Consider the following 21,321-nt stretch of genomic DNA (forward strand, 5'->3'; position numbering starts at 1 on the left):
CACACTCCTCAGGTTGAACACCTCGAGCCCTCAGGGTCCCACAGCAACTCTGGATCAGGGTTCAGATACTGCCTGCCTCCTATGTCTAAACCGTGGCCCTATGCTAAGGCAACAGTGCCTGTATGGAAGGGTACTGCTAATTACGTTCCTTGGTGGAGCCAAAACTGCTCTTGCTTCCTTCCATCTCTATCTCACTTTCCTAGAAAATGCTCGACACAACTTACTATCTAACCGGATCTCGTTCACGGGGTCCCTGTCCCCGACTTCTCTAGATTAGATGAAAACTCTAGGGTGAAAGGCTTTACTGGGGCCCTGTTGATCTCAGGCTCAGTGGAACTTCCACCTCGGTCAGCAGATGCAGGATTTACTTAGGAACCATTTTATGCAATATATTTTAGAGAGACCCACATTGTTCTGGGGTATAGTTTTCCTTTATCAGATAGGTATTATAACGGTGGACAGAATTGTTTAGTATTAGTACTATACTAATAATAATATAGAAGGATACACCTAGCCACAAGTTGGCGCTAATGTTTCTAGTGACGGGGGTTGATGGCTTTATAAGGAACCTGAAAAGCCTCATCAGTATAAACTTTATGATTGACACATGACTTAGGGTTGCTGAAACCCATGGCCTGGATTAATTAACATTATACCTTGGGAGACATTATAAAAGCACTGTCCTGTGTGTATTATAACCACGTGGAACCATGAGAAATTAGTTGCTGCCTTCAGGCTTTGTCTTCTAAACCGTTGGCTAAGAGAGCTTGCTGCAAATATTGAGAACCTTATTTCCCCTTCGTATAAGTGGTTGGCTGGCAGTTGGAGCTTCAAGGTTAAAATGGACAAAGCTCTGCTAGCTCCATGATTTCTCAGTCTTAACCCCATTACGCAAACATTAGGCTGTCCCCAAACTGTCACTCAATTCACAGGACCCCAATTTTCCACAGGCAACAAAGCACTGCTTCCGTCATCACCAGAGCTGTCCTCTCAACCTCCGACAGTATAAGAGACCACATGGACACTTTATCATGTATTGTGTAAGATTTGGGCCTACATTAGGTCAGCTTTCTTGCCGCGCCAGGGCCCCAACTTTAAAACATACCTCAGGCTGCAATGTTAATAATCTTTGACTACATTTCATTTTAAAGGAGACATATCCTAAAAAAAATTATGACTGTACCAGTGAATTATACTCCTCTAGATATAGAAGGATTGTGCTTAAAAAAGTTGTGTTTCGGACTGATTTATTAAGAAATTCCACCAAAACCCCAGTAGCCCCGCCCATTTGTTCTACTTCCTGCTGGCTGAATTCTCTGGATGTGCAAGGGGTCTGGCGGCACTCAACACACTGCACTGTAGGACAAGAACCAATCAGCAGCTAGGCTGACCTGATAGGGAACTAAAGCCTGTCTGTGCTTGTGTGAGTGCAGGGCTGTGATTGGCTATCTCCTTCCTACTGTGCTTCTGGCAGGGACTGTTAGGACACGCCCACTTCTCATTTGAAACAGGGACAGAGAACTGAGAGGATCTATAGAAAGCTCCAATAAAGGGGCCATTTTTGCAGACACTATTCAACTTTAGCCCAAAGTGAAACCAGCACCATATATTATCCATAATTGCTTAAAAAATTAGGGTTTTTTCATTTATCCAATATTTCTCGTTTAAGAATCAAGTTACAGTTTTTAATTTACTAGCTACAGGCACGGGACAAGGCACAAGTGGTATGTTGCATAGGGGGCGTCGATAAACCAACATCAGGGGTGAGATCAAGTTCCTCCCCAGGAGGCGCCTGGAAGGTGAAGTTCTGCAGGAGGCTTGTGAAGAACAGGAACAGTTCCATTCTAGCCAAATTCTCTCCGGCACAGCTTCTGCGGCCTAATTTACGGGATGAAAATATATTCTTTAATTAATGAAAAGGTTAATTACTTATTTTTCAAGCAGGACTTTCAGGACTCTGGAGACCCTTAGAGAACGTTTAACCCCACCCTTAAAGTTATATCAATTTATAGAGACTTGTACACTATTATTTGTTAATAATGTAACCCAGTCACTTTTTTTGCAGCTACTGGAGTTTATAAGCATTTTTTTCTCAGTAAAACCTGGTGAAAGATTTCGCTCATCACTACATAGCAACCAGTCAACATGTAGCATTTACTGGTCACCTGTTTAAATCCAAGCATCTTAATGGTTGCTAAGGGTTACTGCACGTTGGCAAACTACGTGGCTTTTATTATATATGGGGGCAAGCACAGTGACCCTTCAGTACCTGCTGAGAAGGGAATGGACGCCTCATTTTTCACAAAATGTCCTTCTGAGTCGAGAAAATGTTGAGGGTAAAATTCTTCTGGTTTTTCAAAGTAGGCCTCATCTTGCAGTACAGACGCCAGCAGTGGGATCACTTGGGTGCCCTAAAATGAAATGTTAAAAGCCCCCATAATTGAAAGTCCCCTTGTAAAAACATACGCAATGCACAAAAAATGTCTGTTCAGTTATTTTACTTTGGCCTATGGGATAAATATTTGCTGGGGAAAAGAAGCAATGTAATACTATTAGTTCAAAATATAATGTCTCCATCCAAAGTTCCAGCATCTCTCCATACTCTGCATCCACAAACAACCTGAGCAACTCCACTCCATGTCCCATCCCACAGCACCAGCCACACCCAATCCCAACATCTCTCTTTACCCTGCCTTTACCAAAAATCCCCGCATCCCAGCAACCCATTTCCATAAATGGCAGTATCTCAAAAGATCTGAACAGAAAAAGCAGAAAAAAAGTTGCAAAAAAAAATGGAAAAACGCTGCTTTTTGGTATTGTCACACCATAACCACAACTTTTTCATATTGTCATACAAAAGCCAGCATCAAAAACCCTTTGAAAACCACGAAGCAAAGAAAGATCTTCCAGTTGTAAAAGGGACACCTGCCATGGACTTCTACATGATTTCGACAGGACTTAGATGGCGTATTTTCCCATTTGGATTTGTTGCGTTTTTGGTGTTTTTTTCCTGCAAAAAATTGGGTTTGGGTTTCAAAAAACCCAAACAAAAAAATTGAGTTTTAGTATATGCCCCCCTCCTGCAGTTCCATTTTTACCCTCACTATGTATACACCCACAATACATGTCTTCCCACACTGTCTTGACATACGAGACCTCACAACGTATCTCCTTTCACATCCAAGTATTGACCCCTTATATTTTAAACTTACCACGTTTCTATGTGGAATATTACAGATATATCTCAATATCTGCTACACAACCCCATCAGAACTCCTTGCAAATTGCTACAATGCCTTCACTCACAAAACCAACACTAGCCCACAATTCTACAAGTTTTTAGGCTTCAGATTAAATGTTTTTCTTTTTCTGTTAATATTGACTAGTATTTGGAGCACTTAGAGCTTAGACTCTACATTAGATAGTGGGATAGTTTATAAGAGAAGCTACGTAAAGGAAAACTATACCTCCAGAATAAATACTTGATGGACAGATACTGTAGTTTATATCATATTAAGTGACCTATAAAAGAATTTTACCAAACTGGAATAACTATATATATCAGTAAATATTGCCCTTTTTACAGTATCTAGTAGAATTAAGTCTAAAACAACTGGACTTTTTTGAAAACGTTTCACCACTCATCTGAGTGGCTTCTTCAGTTGAAGAAGTTGAGTGGTGAAACGTTTTCAAGAAACTTTTGTTTTAGACTAGTTTGTTTTCTACTAGATACTGTATATCAGGATCTGGATGAATGAGAATCTTTATAGATTGCCCTTGTGCCACCATTTAATGATGGGCTGTGTGCTTCCTTAAAGATCACCTGACATAATGAAAATAATGCAAATAATGAAATGAAATAATGCAGCTCCAACTGTAACAGGAAGTAGTGTGGGAGTAAAAGACAGAACTCTCTCCATTCATTGGCTGATGTGACCTAACGTGTGCCCTTGGCTTGTTTGTGTGCACCCTATGATCCCAGGGGGCGGCCCTTAGTACTTAAAATGGCAGTTTTCTATTTAGGATTACCCAATAGCACATACTACTAAATAAGTATATTTTTATAAAAAAAAAAAAAGTTAATTTAGATGAAGCAGGGTTTTACATTTTAGCTGTTTTATGCAATATAATTTTAGAGACCTACATTGTTTGGGGGTATAGTTTCCTTGCATTTTAAGCTGTGTCTCCATGTTTTTCCCAGTACGCTGAGGAGTATTATTATAAATACCACAGGTCATGTATTAGAGGAGCATAGTGAGCTTTAGGCTGAGCAACTTCTGACAGGTGCATACCTCTAGCAGAAGGCATATCACAGAAAGAATTCTTTAGGAGTCCACATATCACTGCATATATGGTATAGGCAAAAATATTAACAGTAATAATTGTCTTACTTTGGGTAGAAAATATCCCTTGAAAGTGACATCCTGTGACGTGGCATAGGGGCAGTTCATTGGAGTGATGTTGGCAAATCTCTGGATTTCATGGATTACAGCATCAGTATAGGGCATATTTTTCCTGTGCTCTACTCTGGGCTCAGCTGAGCCAATCACTTTCTCAATTTCATCTTGGACTTTCTCTGGTAGCAATAAAGTGAGATAAACATTGAAGTTATTACCTTTTAAGAACACGTAATGTAAAGAAAAGTATTGCCTGTTATATTATTTTCTAATTTCATTGTAATAATTGTGTTGGAAAAGACATACATCTACCAGTTAGAACTCTTACTAAATTCTTTGCAAGTTTATGTAGAGAAGGCAAACAACCCCTCAAGACCATTGACCATTCAACCTTATGGCATGGTTAGAACATTTACCTTGGTCTGTATTAGGGATCTGATCAGCATCTTGCTGTGTTTTAAAACCAAGTCAATGTGCTTTATCCTATAGACCAGTGGTTCTCAACTTTCCTAATGCCGCGACCCTTTAATACAGTTCCTCGTGTTGTGGTGACCCCCAACCATAAAGTTATTCCTAAGAGCATTGAAAATATGTGTTTTCCGATGGTCTTAGGCAACCCCTGTGAAAGGGTCATTTGGCCCCCAAAGGCGTCCCAATCCACAGGTTGACAACCGCTGCTATAGGGTATGTTGTCAAGATCTGATGAGCCATTGCCCTTGCTAAAACCCAGTAAGCGAGCCTTAAGGTCCCCATACACGGGCCGATTGTAGCTGCCGATATTGGTCCCTTGGACCGATTCGGCAGCTTATCTGCCCATGTAGGGGCAGAAATGACGGACATACCCGACCGATTTCTGGCCTGAAATTGGGCAGATATCGATCGGGCAGGTTAAAAGATTCAGTCGTATCGGGGACCGCATCGGCTCGTTGATGTGGTCTCCGAAACGACTGCCCCATTGGCGCCATTATAATTTGATCGTTTGGCCCCAGGGCCAAATGATCGAATTAGTATAGATGTTCCCGAGATATCGCCCACCCGTAGGTGGGGATATCGGGTGAAGATCCGCTCGCTTGGCAACCTCGCCAAGCGAGCAAGCCTGACGTGTATGGGCAACTTTTGCCAATACAGTATTCCTCAATAATTGAAATTTTAGAAGAAAAATATGCTTCCTTCCCAGGAATATTTCCTCTTACTAAAATGAGAAAAATATCTGAACCTCAACTACCTAAAAGGATGTTTTCTAAACACTTATGAATAAAGAAATCAGTAGATGTTTTGTAGGGCTTTGGTGTTAAGGAAAACTAGGGTACTTCACAGTTCTGTTGTGATATTTGGATACAATTGTATGCCTTGGTGGAACCAAGCAAGAAGAGTAATTGATAAAGGCTCCTTGCACAAAACAATTCTTTCAAAGGAACAAAAAATATGCCAATACATAATGCTACCCATGTAGAATATTCTATGCCCATAGGTTTTTCTGAGATGATGATGAATAGAGTACTATTAGCCTCTGATCCATTTTCCTTGTTTTTCCTACTTTATTCCGTGTCTTGGCGTTTATGTACAGCCTACTTCTTTTCACAATGCTGAGAATTGTTATGGTGCTTTATACAGTATCTGCTCTTTAATTTTATGTTACTATAGTGAATAATGTACCTCCTATTGTAAAATATAGGGATATTATAATTCACCGAGACATTCCATGAAGCCGAAGGCCGAGTGCTTTCCGAGGTGACTTCTAATATCCTCATATTTTACAACAGAGTGTACTTTATTTATGATAATAAACAAGTTTTAGTGAGTCATGTGACAGAAATTACATCACTAAGCTCCGATTATAACTGATGACATGACGAAGCACCATTAATAAGGATATCATTTACAGTTTGGTCCCATAGGGAAATGATCAAACTGCATAATATAAATATTCGTTATTTTAGGCAGTTATTATTGTATTTTGCAGGGGTTTCTTTATTTAGAAGTTCCACTGCTTTCTTACTTTGAACTTCTGGATATTTCATCATTAACAGGATTGCCCATCTTAGAGTGTTTGCTATTGTCTCCATGCCGGCAGTAAATAGGTCAAACAAAAGCGTTGTTAGATTATCATCGTGGAAAAAGCCATCAGGCTTGGACTTTTCCTATAGCATATAAAACAGATAATTATTAACTGTATGCTGGGAAGAAAGAAAATGAAAAAGATCAAGATGAAATGATAATCTCTAGAATAATTTTTACTTTGTCTCAGTTGCTTGTTGTTTGGAGAAAGGGAAGGGAAGTCTTCAGCCCACATTGTCTATTCTCATTTTAACATGGCGGAGGTGCTGTAACATGGGCAGTCATAAATAGCACATTTTGTTTTTGCTCTGGGCCAACATGTTGCTCCCTAACCCTTGATGTTGCTCCCAGTGATCTCAAAGTAGGTGCTTATTTTTGAATTCCTGGCTTCAAGGCAAGCTTTAGTTTCAGATCATCCTGTAGGCTGCCCTTTTAGGGGCCCATTCATTAAAGCACAAATTTTGGGCGGTTAAAAGCACGACTGGAAAAAATTCGGAGTAACCACGATAAATTCTGAACATGTCACGAAAATTATTTTCCCGGTCATACAAAAATATTGTGGTTGCAATCCGAAAGTCACAACATTTTTGGATCTGAACAATCGTAAACGGCGGGAAAACCTTTCTGGCTTTGAAACTTCAATGCATGATTTTGGAAGCCTCGCATAGAACTTAATGGCACTCTGCAGCTCCAACCTGGCCCAAGGAAAGTCTCCCATAGGGCTCAATGGCACTCTGCAGCTCCAACCCGGCCCAAGGAAAGTCTCCCATAGGGCTCAATGGCACTCTGCAGCTCCAACCCGGCCCAAGGAAAGTCTCCCATAGGGCTCAATGGCACTCTGCAGCTCCAACCCGGCCCAACGAAAGTCTCCCATAGGGCTCAATGGCACTCTGCAGCTCCAACCTGGCCCAAGGAAAGTCTCCCATAGGGCTCAATGGCACTCTGCAGCTCCAACCGACCCAAGGAAAGTCTCCCATAGGGCTCAATGGCACTCTGCAGCTCCAACCCGGCCCAAGGAAAGTCTCCCATAGGGCTCAATGGCACTCTGCAGCTCCAACCCGGCCCAAGGAAAGTCTCCCATAGGGCTCAATGGCACTCTGCAGCTCCAACCCGGCCCAAGGAAAGCCTCCCATAGGGCTCAATGGCATTCTGCAGCTCCAACCCAGCCCAAGGAAAGTCTCCCATAGGGCTCAATGGCACTCTGCAACTCCAACCCGGCCCAAGGAAAGTCTCCCATAGGGCTCAATGGCACTCTGCAGCTCCAACCTGGCCCAAGGAAAGTCTCCCATAGGGCTCAATGGCACTCTGCAGCTCCAACCGACCCAAGGAAAGTCTCCCATAGGGCTCAATGGAACTCTGCAGCTCCAACCTGGCCCAAGGAAAGTCTCCCATAGGGCTCAATGGCACTCTGCAGCTCCAACCCGGCCCAAGGAAAGTCTCCCATAGGGCTCAATGGCACTCTGCAGCTCCAACCCGGCCCAACGAAAGTCTCCCATAGGGCTCAATGGCACTCTGCAGCTCCAACCCGGCCCAACGAAAGTCTCCCATAGGGCTCAATGGCACTCTGCAGCTCCAACCTGGCCCAAGGAAAGTCTCCCATAGGGCTCAATGGCACTCTGCAGCTCCAACCGACCCAAGGAAAGTCTCCCATAGGGCTCAATGGCACTCTGCAGCTCCAACCCGGCCCAAGGAAAGTCTCCCATAGGGCTCAATGGCACTCTGCAGCTCCAACCCGGCCCAAGGAAAGTCTCCCATAGGGCTCAATGGCACTCTGCAGCTCCAACCCGGCCCAAGGAAAGCCTCCCATAGGGCTCAATGGCATTCTGCAGCTCCAACCCAGCCCAAGGAAAGTCTCCCATAGGGCTCAATGGCACTCTGCAACTCCAACCCGGCCCAAGGAAAGTCTCCCATAGGGCTCAATGGCACTCTGCAGCTCCAACCTGGCCCAAGGAAAGTCTCCCATAGGGCTCAATGGCACTCTGCAGCTCCAACCGACCCAAGGAAAGTCTCCCATAGGGCTCAATGGAACTCTGCAGCTCCAACCTGGCCCAAGGAAAGTCTCCCATAGGGCTCAATGGCACTCTGCAGCTCCAACCCGGCCCAAGGAAAGTCTCCCATAGGGCTCAATGGCACTCTGCAGCTCCAACCCGGCCCAAGGAAAGCCTCCCATAGGGCTCAATGGCATTCTGCAGCTCCAACCCAGCCCAAGGAAAGTCTCCCATAGGGCTCAATGGCACTCTGCAGCTCCAACCCGGCCCAAAGAAAGTCTCCCATAGGGCTCAATGGCACTCTGCAGCTCCAACCCGGCCCAAGGAAGGTCTCCCATAGGGCTCAATGGCACTCTGCAGCTCCAACCCGGCCCAAGGAAAGCCTCCCATAGGGCTCAATGGCACTCTGCAGCTCCAACCCGGCCCAAGGAAAGCCTCCCATAGGGCTTAATGGCACTCTGCAGCTCCAACCCGGCCCAAGGAAAGTCTCCCATAGGGCTCAATGGCACTCTGCAGCTCCAACCCGGCCCAAGGAAAGCCTCCCATAGGGCTCAATGGCACTCTGCAGCTCCAACCCGGCCCAAGGAAAGTCTCCCATAGGGCTCAATGGCACTCTGCAGCTCCAACCCGGCCCAAGGAAAGTCTCCCATAGGGCTCAATGGCACTCTGCAGCTCCAACCCGGCCCAAGGAAAGCCTCCCATAGGGCTCAATGGCACTCTGCAGCTCCAACCCGGCCCAAGGAAAGCCTCCCATAGGGCTTAATGGCACTCTGCAGCTCCAACCCAGCCCAAGGAAAGTCTCCCATAGGGCTCAATGGCACTCTGCAGCTCCAACCCGGCCCAAGGAAAGCCTCCCATAGGGCTCAATGGCACTCTGCAGCTCCAACCCGGCCCAAGGAAAGCCTCCCATAGCGCTCAATGGCACTCTGCAGCTCCAACCCGGCCCAAGGAAAGTCTCCCATAGGGCTCAATGGCACTCTGCAGCTCCAACCCGGCCCAAGGAAAGCCTCCCATAGGGCTCAATGGCACTCTGCAGCTCCAACCCGGCCCAAGGAAGGTCTCCCATAGGGCTCAATGGCACTCTGCAGCTCCAACCCGGCCCAAGGAAAGCCTCCCATAGGGCTCAATGGCACTCTGCAGCTCCAACCCGGCCCAAGGAAAGCCTCCCATAGGGCTCAATGGCACTCTGCAGCTCCAACCTGGCCCAAGGAGAGCCTCCCATAGGGCTCAATGGCACTCTGCAGCTCCAACCCAGCCCAAGGAAAGCCTCCCATAGGGCTCAATGGCACTCTGCAGCGCCATCCCGGCCCAAGGAAAGTCTCCCATAGGGCTCAATGGCACTCTGCAGCTCCAACCCGGCCCAAGGAAAGTCTCCCATAGGGCTCAATGGCACTCACAATTTTTACGTGTGACTATTCTTTTGATGCCTGCGACTATTCTTGTGACAATTCCGACGTGCAACTATTCTTTTGACGCCTGCGACTATTCTTGCAACAATTTTTGGATGCATGGCGAATTTTCTCATCCGTTTCGCGAAGCAATCCGCTAATGGTGAAACGTGGAAATTTGCCGCAAATCCATGCCGCAAATCCACGCCCATCACTAGCCATGGGTAACCACATGCTCTTATGTGCTTATTGGATGGTAAATGGGATCTTAAAAGTTCTGCAGGATAAAGGGTATTCATAAAGATTAAATCCTACTGTACCTTCTGTTGCTTGGAAAGGAATGCATCAATGAGGTTTCTCTGGTTATTTATGTCCAAATCAGCCTTGTGTTTCGAAAAAGTCTCTTTAAGAAAATGATACAGTTCCCGCCCATTCTTGTAAACTGTCTTGTGGCATCCGGGTACCCAACGCATTATAGAGGGGTAAGTGTGGTAGAGCTTGTAAGATATAAACCGTGAACAGACTTAATACATACTGTGAAAAGAAAAAAGATGCTTAAACTGCATAATAGTATAATATTTGGTCTTATTGATGCTATTAATTCATAAATAAAGATTTTCAGAAGCCGGGGAAAGAAATATTTAACATTTTACGATCAATGAAAAAGTTTGAATAGTCTGGAAATGTTCTGATCTTATAATTCTTTACAGCTATCTTAACACGGATGAAAAGACGTGAAAATAAAGTTGCAGGACTTTCCGAGATTTATTAAAGGTTGAATTGTTTTTCCCAGTAAAAATGTCCAACCTGGCTCACTAAACAAAGCATATCCCTAATTCCACCCCCCCAAAAAAAAGTTATTTCTAGTTGTAAACAGTCAAATATCTTTTTACCCTTAATAAAAATCTACTCCAGTCTACTCAAAATTCAACCAAGAAGAAAAAGCAAGAGTACTTTTTGGCACTGTTGGTAATTGATCGCAATGCAAGTCTATAGTTCTGCCATTTACAATTGAAAATGTAAAATTTCTTCCACATTTTTCACACACATATATATATATATATAATTTCTTTTTATGGACTTACAATTTATGATGATAAAAAAAAAGGATTTTTTTTCCTTGACCCCTGATAAATTTGCCCCTTAGGAAAAAATGCTAGGGAACAGTGGAAAAATATGGAAAACTTTCCATATTTAACATTTTAGATAAAATTTACTTTTAAAACGTAAAGGTGACATATGGGGTAAGTGCAACAGCCCCTCTTACAGGCAATAATGGATAATATATGGTGCTGGGATCATTTTTTTTAAAAATGGTCCCTTTATTGGAGCTCCCTATAGATCCTCTGTGCAGGGTGCATTGCCACCTGTCCGGTTTTTGCCCAGTTTTTGGAAGGGCTGCCCAGGTCAAAACCTCTTTCCCAGTTTCCCTAATTAGGAAAACCGGGGCGGACTCATTAACATTGACCGATCATAGCCCTGCCCCATGATGACACGGCCGCCTCCTCCCTGCGACATCACAGCCCCATTTCCTTCCCGCCCCCTGCAACATCACTCCCACCCCCTGCCCGGATAAGAAAGCTGCCAGAGGTGGCAACTCCAATTGTACAGCTTGATGCTGTGCGTTTTTGGCCAGGGGTGTTGTAAATAACACCATGGGGCCGATTCACTAAAGGTTGATAACTAGTGATGAGCGAATCTGTCCCGTTTCGCTTCGCTGAAAAATTTGCGAATCTTTCAAAAGATTCGTGAAACAGCAAAAATGTCGCACGTCAAAAAAAAATTGTCGTCCGTGGCTATTCTTTTGTCGCCCGCGGCTATTCTTTTGTCGCCCGCGGCTATTCTTTTGTCGCCCGCGGCTATTCTTTCGTCACGCGGCTATTATTCTGTCGCGCGGGTATTATTTCGTCGCCCGCGGCTATTATTTCGTCGCTCGCGACTATTACTTTGTCGCCCGCGACTATTATCTTGAAGCGGGCGACATTTTTTGGACGTGCGCCAAATTTTTCCACGGCAAATTTTTTCATCTGTTTCGCGAAACAATCCGCCAATGGCGAAACGCGGAAATTCGCAGCGAATCCATGCTTGGCAAAACATTTCGCCCATCACTATTGATAACGCTTATCGCATGCTTTTTTTGCGTTAAAAAGAAGGCGATAATTAAGTCACGATTCATCAAAGTCAATTTGCATGCGTTAAGACACATATTGCATGCGCAAAAAAACGCGCATTATTTACCTCGCATTGCTAATTAGTGAATAGAAATAATACTAACGCATGATTCACAAACACCTATGAAGCGTTAAACGCGCAAAATATCATTTTAATCTGTGCAAATATTAACCCCTACTTGGGGCAGGCGGCACTTAAAATAAATTGCGGTTCGTGAGTTTTTGGCAACACAATATGGACTTTGCAGTGGGATTTATTCAAGTCTGTGTCGGCCCCAGAGTGATGCAGCCGCCAGTTTGCAGGGAAATGGGCATTTTCAGTAAAGTAGTTTTCCGAAAGTAATGGTTACGTGCGTAATATCGTGCTCTAATATAGCACGCGGCAAAATATATATCGCACAGCGGGAAATAACGGGAGAAAAACGCTCATCGCGAGTTAAATAACGCAAAGACCATCGCGTCTTAATTATGACACGTGTCCTTTTGGTGAATCGAGCGCTAAGTCGCAAAAAATAAGAAGCGATAACATTTTTAACGCATGCTATAAATAGCACTCGTTTTATCGACCTTTAGTGAATCGTCCCCCATATATCTTATGTACGCCATTATATATTTCACTATATGAACTATATACCCTTTATGCCCATTAATGATCATTTCTGTGCACTAGCAGACTCTTGATAAGTACAGGTATAGGACCCGTTATCCAGAATGCTCGGGACCAAGGGTATTCCGGATAAGGGGTCTTTCCGGAATTTGGATCTTCATACCTTAAGTCTACTAAAAAATCAATAAAACATTAATTAAATCCAATAGGATTGTTTTGCATCCAATAAGGATTAATTATATCTTAGTTGGGATCAAGTACAGGTACTGTTTTATTATTACAGAGAAAAGGGAATCATTTAACCATGAAATAAACCCAATAGGGCTGTTCTGCCCCCAATAAGGGGTAATTATATCTTAGTTGGGATCAAGTACAGGTACTGTTTTATTATTACAGAGAAAAAGGAATCATTTAACCATTAAATAAACCCAATAGGGCTGTTCTGCCCCCAATAAGGGGTAATTATATCTTAGTTGGGATCAAGTACAGGTACTGTTTTATTATTACAGAGAAAAGGGAATCATTTAACCATGAAATAAACCCAATAGGGCTGTTCTGCCCCAATAAGGGGTAATTATATCTTTGTTGGGATCAAGTACAGGTACTGTTTTATTATTACAGAGAAAAGGGAATCATTTAACCATTAAATAAACCCAATAGGGCTGTTCTGCCCCCAATAAGGATTAATTATATCTTAGTTGGGATCAAGTACAGGTACTGTTTTATTATTACAGAGAAAAGGGAATCATTTAACCATTAAATAAACCCAATAGGGCTGTTCTGCCCCAATAAGGGGTAATTATATCTTAGTTGGGATCAAGTACAGGTACTGTTTTATTATTACAGAGAAAAGGGAATCATTTAACCATTAAATAAACCCAATAGGACTGTTCTGCCCCCAATAAGGGGTAATTATATCTTAGTTGGGATCAAGTACAGGTACTGTTTTATTATTACAGAGAAAAGGGAATCATTTAACCATTAAATAAACCCAATAGGGCTGTTCTGCCCCAATAAGGGGTAATTATATCTTAGTTGGGATCAAGTACAGGTACTGTTTTATTATTACAGCGAAAAAGGAAATCAATTTTAAAAATCCTAATTATTTGATTATAATGGAGTCTATGGGAGACAGGCTTTCCGTAATTCGAAACTTTCTGGATAATGGGTTTCCGGATAAGGGGTCCGATACCTGTACTTACAATTAACATCAGGAACTTACCAATGATATTGGGCTTACCAACAGCCGAAAGTTATCATTCACTAAATTCAGGAGTCTCTGTAATGTTGGATTCTCATATTGGAAGCGATCACCAAGCAGGATATATGTAATTATGTTGGATACAGCAGCACATATTATCATAGTGCTGTCGAATGGCTTTCCTTCAGTGTAAACAAAGACAAATATCAGAATAAATGGATGATTGTCCACATTAAGTTCTAATCACATCTACGCAGATTGCAAGCTCCTGTCAAAAGGTCTCTGCCAATCTTATTTTTATTTTGTAACCCTTGTTTGTTAATAACTCATTATAAAGCTCTGTCTACTTTGCTGGCTCTGTATAAATAAAGGATGATGATTTTTTCATACATTGTACAATACACAGACTGAACGATAAATCGTATGTGGCCGTATTCACGCTGCCAATGTACAGATGCAGCCAGCAAGTTTCACATTTTGTCTCACCATGTCTACACACCATTTTTTGAGTGTTAAATCCTGCCTCTAGATGGTGCCAGAGTGCAAAGACTTGCCAGTGAAACACGATAGAAATCGCCATAGACCATGCACAACCTGTTGGTGAATTTTGGTTTTTTTTCCCCTGTTTTAACTGGAAGAGACATAAGGCAACAACATGGTAACGGAAGTTAACGGAAGTTAGCTGCATCTGTATCTCTGATGTGAGCATGCCAAAGTTGACCGGCTTTGGTAAAAGAAAAAGGAGAATTGATAATCCATCCCTGTGCAAGGGAGGGACTATTCGATAACCCAGATTTGTATCAGCCTGCACTTTGGTTTAGTTATTTGAGAAGTTCACTGTTGGATCAGTGCTATTATAGTCATTCATTTGTAGATAGTAGTCAGCATGGCACCTTGGATTTATTCTGGAGTAGTGCAGGTTCTCCAATGGCCACTTACCATCGGTATATCCAACCAAGCATGATCTGGAACAGCACCACTGATATTCTTATTTAAAAAGCCTTTATTGCACACTTCTTAGGGCATTACAGAATTTATGTTGTTTTCATGAAATATATGAGACAGTTTCAGTGGTAATGTGTGGTCAGGTCTTATCATTGGTGTAACCGAGAACCACAAACATTGCTGCCAACATCACATGATACTGACCTCCATAGGAATTGAATTTTTGCACTAAATGATCACATTCTTCGATGATCGTTTTTTCCATCCTTTTCTTCCCCATTCCGAAATCTTTTAGCGCCGAAAGAGCAAAACGTCTCATCACTCTCCAATTTTCTCCATTGGAAAAAAAGACCCCTTTGCAGAGATAAAACCATTTTAGTCCAGAGGCCTGTGGCCACTCCTCACATGCCCACGAAAAATTATTGAAAATAATTCACAGGCTAATCAATAACTTGTTAGTAGAACAAAAAGAGAGGAATGTCTATAGCATTGGTTAAATGATATGAACTGATTAGAAAGATCTTACCGTGGCGTTTGGCCAAGTCATCAATCAAAGGCAGGGCAGGTCGATCAGCGAAATCATCAGGATAATTGAGAAGGGCATCTTTAACTGTATCGTAGCCACATAGGACAACCATCTTCTCTGTTCCTACCTGGATGCTGAATATAGAGCCATACGTCTTAGATAACTGTCATTTAAAATAGAAAATATCAGGTATATTTATATTAGTTGAGATTGTCACTGTTACTGTACATCAGACATATAAAGGGTCTTTTACGACCGCAACTGTGCCTGTATAAAAAAGAGCGTGGTCATTGTGCAAATTAACGGTACTTGAGTCCAAACACTCTCCTTGAACTTCCACATAGTCGGGCTTTTCGCCCATACACCTATCCCTCCTCCTGTTCCAAATACTTTCCTTGCACTTCCACATAGTAGGGCTTTTCGCCTATACACCTTTCCCTCCTCCTGTTCCAAATACTTTCCTTGCACTTCCACATAGTAGGGCTTTTCGCCTATACACCTTTCCCTCCTCCTGTTCCAAATACTTTCCTTGCACTTCCACATAGTAGGGCTTTTCGCCTATACACCTTTCCCTCCTCCTGTTCCAAATACTTTCCTTGCACTTCCACATAGTTGGGCTTTTTGCCCATGCACCTATCCCTTCTCCTGTGCCAAATACTTTCCTTGCACTTCCACATAGTTGGGCTTTTTGCCCATGCACCTATCCCTCCTCCTGTGCCAAATACTTGCCTTGCACTTCCACATAGTTGGGCTTTTCACCCATACACCTATCCCTCCTTGTGTTCCAGATACTTTTCTTGCACTTCCACATAGTTGGGCTTTTCGCTCATGCACTTTTCGCCCATACACCTATCCCTCCTCCTTTGCCAAATACTTTTCTTCCATTTCCACATAGTTGGGCTTTTCGCCCATACACCTATCCCTCCTCTTGTTCCATATTGCTCGAAAGCACTTCTGTTGATGCAGAGGAAGGGAAACCCTAAAGAATCAGGCAGAGCCATTGTTTTGATGTTTTTGAAAATTACACAATCTGATTGCCTCAAACACAAATGCCACTTGCTGCAATTACAATAAAATTGTGAAAAAAATGTATTGTGGGAAAAAAATTACACTTTGCACAGCATACTTTGTGGTCACAAATGAGAATATTTGTTTGCTGTGTGGGAAGATTAGTATACCTAACGTGTGCCGAGGCTTTCCTTCGTGACTCACCGACAGCTCACTTTTTTTTAAATGCAAATTAAGCAGCAAATTAAAAGTCAGTAGCCTTGGGAGGCTTATTCATTGTCCCCTCAACTCCCCAAAGTTTAAATTTTGAGGGACAGCTGTATAAGTAAAGATATGAAGCTTTATGTAATTCCTCAATCCTTTTAAACCTGGCTTGGCAGTCTTGAGCAAAAAAATCCTTTATTGGATAAAGTAGTGCTACAAACACCCTTCTGCCTTGCTTGGAGATGGTGACCCAAGGTAAGTAATATATATAAAATAATTATTCACATGCCTAAATAGAATAAATCCTCATACAAAACCCTATGTTTTCCCAACAACAGTATTTTCCCACCAGATACTGTAACCTAATGCCTAATGGAATATTACCATGGTGACTTTTAAAGAAAAGCAACACTTTACAGTCTAGCATCTGCCCCATCTACTTTTTTTTTTTTTTACCTCTAGCAGTGTTTTATAGGGTTGTTTCACATATATCATTTGTATATTCCCAATAAATGGTAGGGCTCTTGGACCAGGAGGAAACTTGCGATAAATGTGCCTTTTGTTGCCGACCAAAACAAATCCCAGAAGAAGGCAAATAAAAGCTGAAAGGAGTATTGTCATTGGATCAGCGACCAACATGGCTCCTGTTTGACCTGTGATGAGAAACCATTATAAGAAACAATTATTATTTAAACTGTATAAAGTCATACCTTGGCTGCAATTCTTTAGAGGTAAATAGTAGTGTAGGGCTATTGTACCCCTCACATACACCAACCCAAGCCCCTCAACACAAATACAACTATAAGTGGTGAGCATGGAAGTGGTTCACATTGTGCCTGGTTCATTAACATTCATTAATGTTCAAACACCCACGCTCACATATATATATATATATATTCATAAACAGATCCATAAAACAAGTGTAATTCAATGGCACTCACCTTATGTCTTACAATTTACGGATTTTTTTGGAAATAAAATCCAGAAAGAGCAGGTTTAGCAGATGGACCACAGTCTAAGCCTGTTGCTACTGTACTTCATTAGGTTCTTGAGATCTACTGTATATTGGTCCGAGTCTGTTCCTTTCTTCCCAGATCCATTCTGTAGAAAATAGGCAGGTTAATACTTCATGCAGCAACTTGGCTCATCTGAGGGTGTTGCATAAGACTGCCTGCGGGCAAACCAGCCTCGCCTCTAAAAGGGATCCTATAGTAAAACAGAACCCAACAGCATTCACTTATATCAGTATCCTGTGATTTTTTTGAATCCCTTTTTAACCATCACACTATTTCAGCAATCATTTTAGATAATATGTGTAACAATGTTCTGACACACCCTTCTAGAACAGGATCACAGCTCAACATGCACAGAATGTTCTCTCTCTTTGGATTTCATTTCTTTCCTGTATTTGTTCTCATGGGTGATTATTTGCGTCAAACCTGGGAGGGTGTAGTTTGGGTACTTTTTGCAATAAGGCCAGGGAGTGGTTTCTCAAGTCCTAATCTTTTCTCCCTTGCTTGGAAAAAAACCCCAAGATGTGGCAAGTTTGTCAGGTTGGTGGGTTTACCATTAAATTGCTTTTTTTCTTAAGGTTCTTTTCAGAGATAACCCACCAGTTGACTGACTTGGGTTTGTTCTGCACAAATTCCACAGGTTTGGTCATTTGAAAACCAAGGGAATTGTTTTTGGTTCCATGAGTGCCTCTGGCCTTTTCTTGTCCTGTTCTTCATAACAAGATGAGAAGAGACAGGGGGAGGGTGACTACAAGCAAGAACACTAAAATTCATTGTGTATGAGCAGTATGGAAAGCCTCTTCTGAGACTGCTGTCAGGGACCCAAACCTTGCCAGGACCGCGCTAGTTCGGGTACCAGGCAGTGAGGTTGGGCGTATAGCACTTTGATAGTTTTGTGGTTATCCAGTTTTGTGCATTATCCAGAATGCTCGGGACCAAGGGGCCTTTCCATAATTTGGATCTCCATACCTTAAGTCTACTAAAAAATCAATAAAACATTAATTAACCCCAATAGGATTGTTTTGTATCCAATAAGGATTATTCATATCTTAGTTGGGATCATTTGCAGGTACTGTGTTATTATTACAGAGAAAAGGGAATCATTTAACCATGAAATAAACCCAATAGGGCTGTTCTGCCCCCAATAAGGGGTAATTATATCTTAGTTGGGATCAAGTACAGGTACTGTTTTATTATTACAGAGAAAAGGGAATCATTTAACCATGAAATAAACCCAATAGAGCTGTTCTGCCCCCAATAAGGGGTAATTATATCTTAGTTGGGATCAAGTACAGGTACTGTTTTATTATTACAGAGAAAAGGGAATCATTTAACCATTAAATAAACCCAATAGGGCTGTTCTGCCCCCAATAAGGGGTAATTATATCTTAGTTGGGATCAAGTACAGGTACTGTTTTATTATTACAGAGAAAAGGGAATCATTTAACCATGAAATAAACCCAATAGGGCTGTTCTGCCCCCAATAAGGGGTAATTATATCTTAGTTGGGATCAAGTACAGGTATTGTTTTATTATTACAGAGAAAAGGGAATCATTTAACCATGAAATAAACCCAATAGGGCTGTTCTGCCCCCAATAAGGGGTAATTATATCTTAGTTGGGATCAAGTACAGGTATTGTTTTATTATTACAGAGAAAAGGGAATCATTTAACCATTAAATAAACCCAATAGGGCTGTTCTGCCCCCAATAAGGGGTAATTATATCTTAGTTGGGATCAAGTACAGGTACTGTTTTATTATTACAGAGAAAAGGGAATCATTTAACCATGAAATAAACCCAATAGGGTTGTTCTGCCCCCAATAAGTGGTAATTATATCTTAGTTGGGATCAAGTACAGGTACTGTTTTATTATTACAGAGAAAAGGGAATCATTTAACCATTAAACAAACCCAATAGGGCTGTTCTGCCCCCAATAAGGGGTAATTATATCTTAGTTGGGATCAAGTACAGGTACTGTTTTATTATTACAGAGAAAAGGGAATCATTTAACCATGACAATTCCTGGTCAGAGCCAAAATGCTGCTCGCTAATTAGCCATGCCTGTCTATCACACCTAGGGGCACATTTACAAAAGCACGAACGCTCCGAGCGTATTTTTGCCGATTTTTTCGGGCGTCCGCGCGACTTTTTCGTATGGCGCACAACTTTTTCGTACGGCGCACAACTTTTTCGTATGGCGCACAACTTTTTCGTATGGCGAACGACTTCTTCGGACGTTTGCACGAAAAAATCGCAAAGGTTTTACCGTTGTTTACAATTGTTCGGTACGAAAATTTCGTGACTTTCGGATCGCCAATGCGATATTATCGTGACTAATACGATTTTTTCGTAAGCATTTTCGTGATATTTGCGATCTTCCGAAATTTTCGTTTCCAATACGATTTTTTCCCATTCGTGATTCGGATTCGTGTATTAGTAAATGTGCCCCCTAGTGTGACCTATAACAGGAGCTGACTATTCTATCTGGACCTACCTATTCCCAGATTTCAGAGTCTCTCTCTGCCTGCTTACTCAGGCACAGACTTCACAAAATGGCCTCCAGCCTCATGGCTGCTCAGCCTTTTATATCCACAGTGCCACTTAATGGCCAATCTGTGGAACTGCAAAAGGTCATGCTATGACCCAGGAACAGGGACTTACTTCCCATTACATTAAGAACCCTTCATAGCTGTCCAAATACTAGGGGACCACAGAGTTAGAAAAGGTACAATTTACCAGTTCCCTACACAAGTAAGACAATAACATAAACAACTTGTGTCATAAAAGGTATAGTTGAACGGTAAACATGAGCACCTTGCTTATTCGCTTACTGCTCTGTTCCAATCCTAATTGGTTTACAAGTTCTAGTAGATGGGGCAAATTTACTATGGTATGAGAGAGAATAAACACTTCAACACTGCTTGTTCATGTAGGGTGGAAGTATGCTACGCCTAAATGATGACATGTTGGCATAACAGATTTCTGTTGTTGGATTCATCATTGATTTATAACTCCTGCCTCTTTGGCAGTGTGACAGCTGGAAGATAAATGTTGGAATTTTTGGAACATGTTCTAAGTTCACTTGGTTTGTCCTGGTTGGATGTAGTTTACAAATCACCTGGCATGACTCAAAGAGGAACTGTGTGTGACTCCAGCCGGAATCTACTCATTAAAGCAGGAGACATCTGTCATTGACTTACATTAGACTTAAGGGGGTCACAACTGCAGTTGTGGTTGGGCAATTGCCGGCATACATGTTGCACAAATAAATGCCTTACATTAAAGGAGAAGGAAAGTCATTTTGGCATTTTAGTGCCAATATATTCACTACATTAGTGCCACCTAGAACCCTATATTTATTCTGCAGAAAGCTTTACTATACCTGAATAAAGAGCCCTAGAAGTTTTCTCCATTTGCTTAAGACAGCAGCTGAGCAGCTGCCATTTTAAATAGCTTCCTGTTTGTAGTCTAGCTGTTATAGCTCAGATCACACATTCCTAAGAGAGGGGGAGGGAGTTCTTAGCATTCTTATGTGAGGGGGGAGCTCGAGAGGGGAGAGAGGAGAGAACTCCGCAGACTCTGGCCATGAAATTGAGGATTTTTCTGAGAGAGGAAGTCAGACACCCACACAACATGTTTACAAAAAAAGGAGACAAGAAATCCTGTTTCTTTTGATAGAGGACTCAGTGCAGCGTTTCTGTGAGTGCTTATGGCTGTATTTACATAGACCTTTCTAATAAAGCTTACTTAGGTTTCACCTTTTCCTTGCCTTTAAAGCTATTGTGACTAAAGCAAAGTTCTGTACAAAGCTCC

At 42.2% G+C, this 21,321-nt stretch overlaps 1 protein-coding gene and 1 non-coding gene across 3 annotated transcripts in view; both read right to left on the minus strand.

The window, feature by feature from the left end:
* Nucleotides 1-1,678: 1,678 nt before the first annotated feature.
* The window catches only part of LOC100494435 (cytochrome P450 2K6), a 212,256-nt gene continuing 192,613 nt past the window's right edge, over nucleotides 1,679-21,321 (minus strand). For both annotated transcript variants that reach the window (XM_031903021.1, XM_031903022.1), the window contains exon 11: nucleotides 1,679-1,878. In XM_031903021.1, the coding sequence (XP_031758881.1) occupies nucleotides 1,694-1,878 (185 nt within the window). In that variant the 3' untranslated portion in view covers nucleotides 1,679-1,693. The remainder of the gene's footprint in view (nucleotides 1,879-21,321) is intronic.
* On the minus strand, nucleotides 14,972-17,140 carry LOC100493754. Its single transcript, XR_004222844.1, has 3 exons — nucleotides 16,950-17,140; nucleotides 15,282-15,415; nucleotides 14,972-15,109 (listed from the first exon to the last, which is right to left on the minus strand). It is a non-coding gene; the product is annotated as an uncharacterized LOC100493754 (transcript).

Source organism: Xenopus tropicalis, chromosome 5 (genome assembly GCF_000004195.4).
Source record: "Xenopus tropicalis strain Nigerian chromosome 5, UCB_Xtro_10.0, whole genome shotgun sequence".
Lineage (NCBI taxonomy): Eukaryota > Metazoa > Chordata > Amphibia > Anura > Pipidae > Xenopus > Xenopus tropicalis.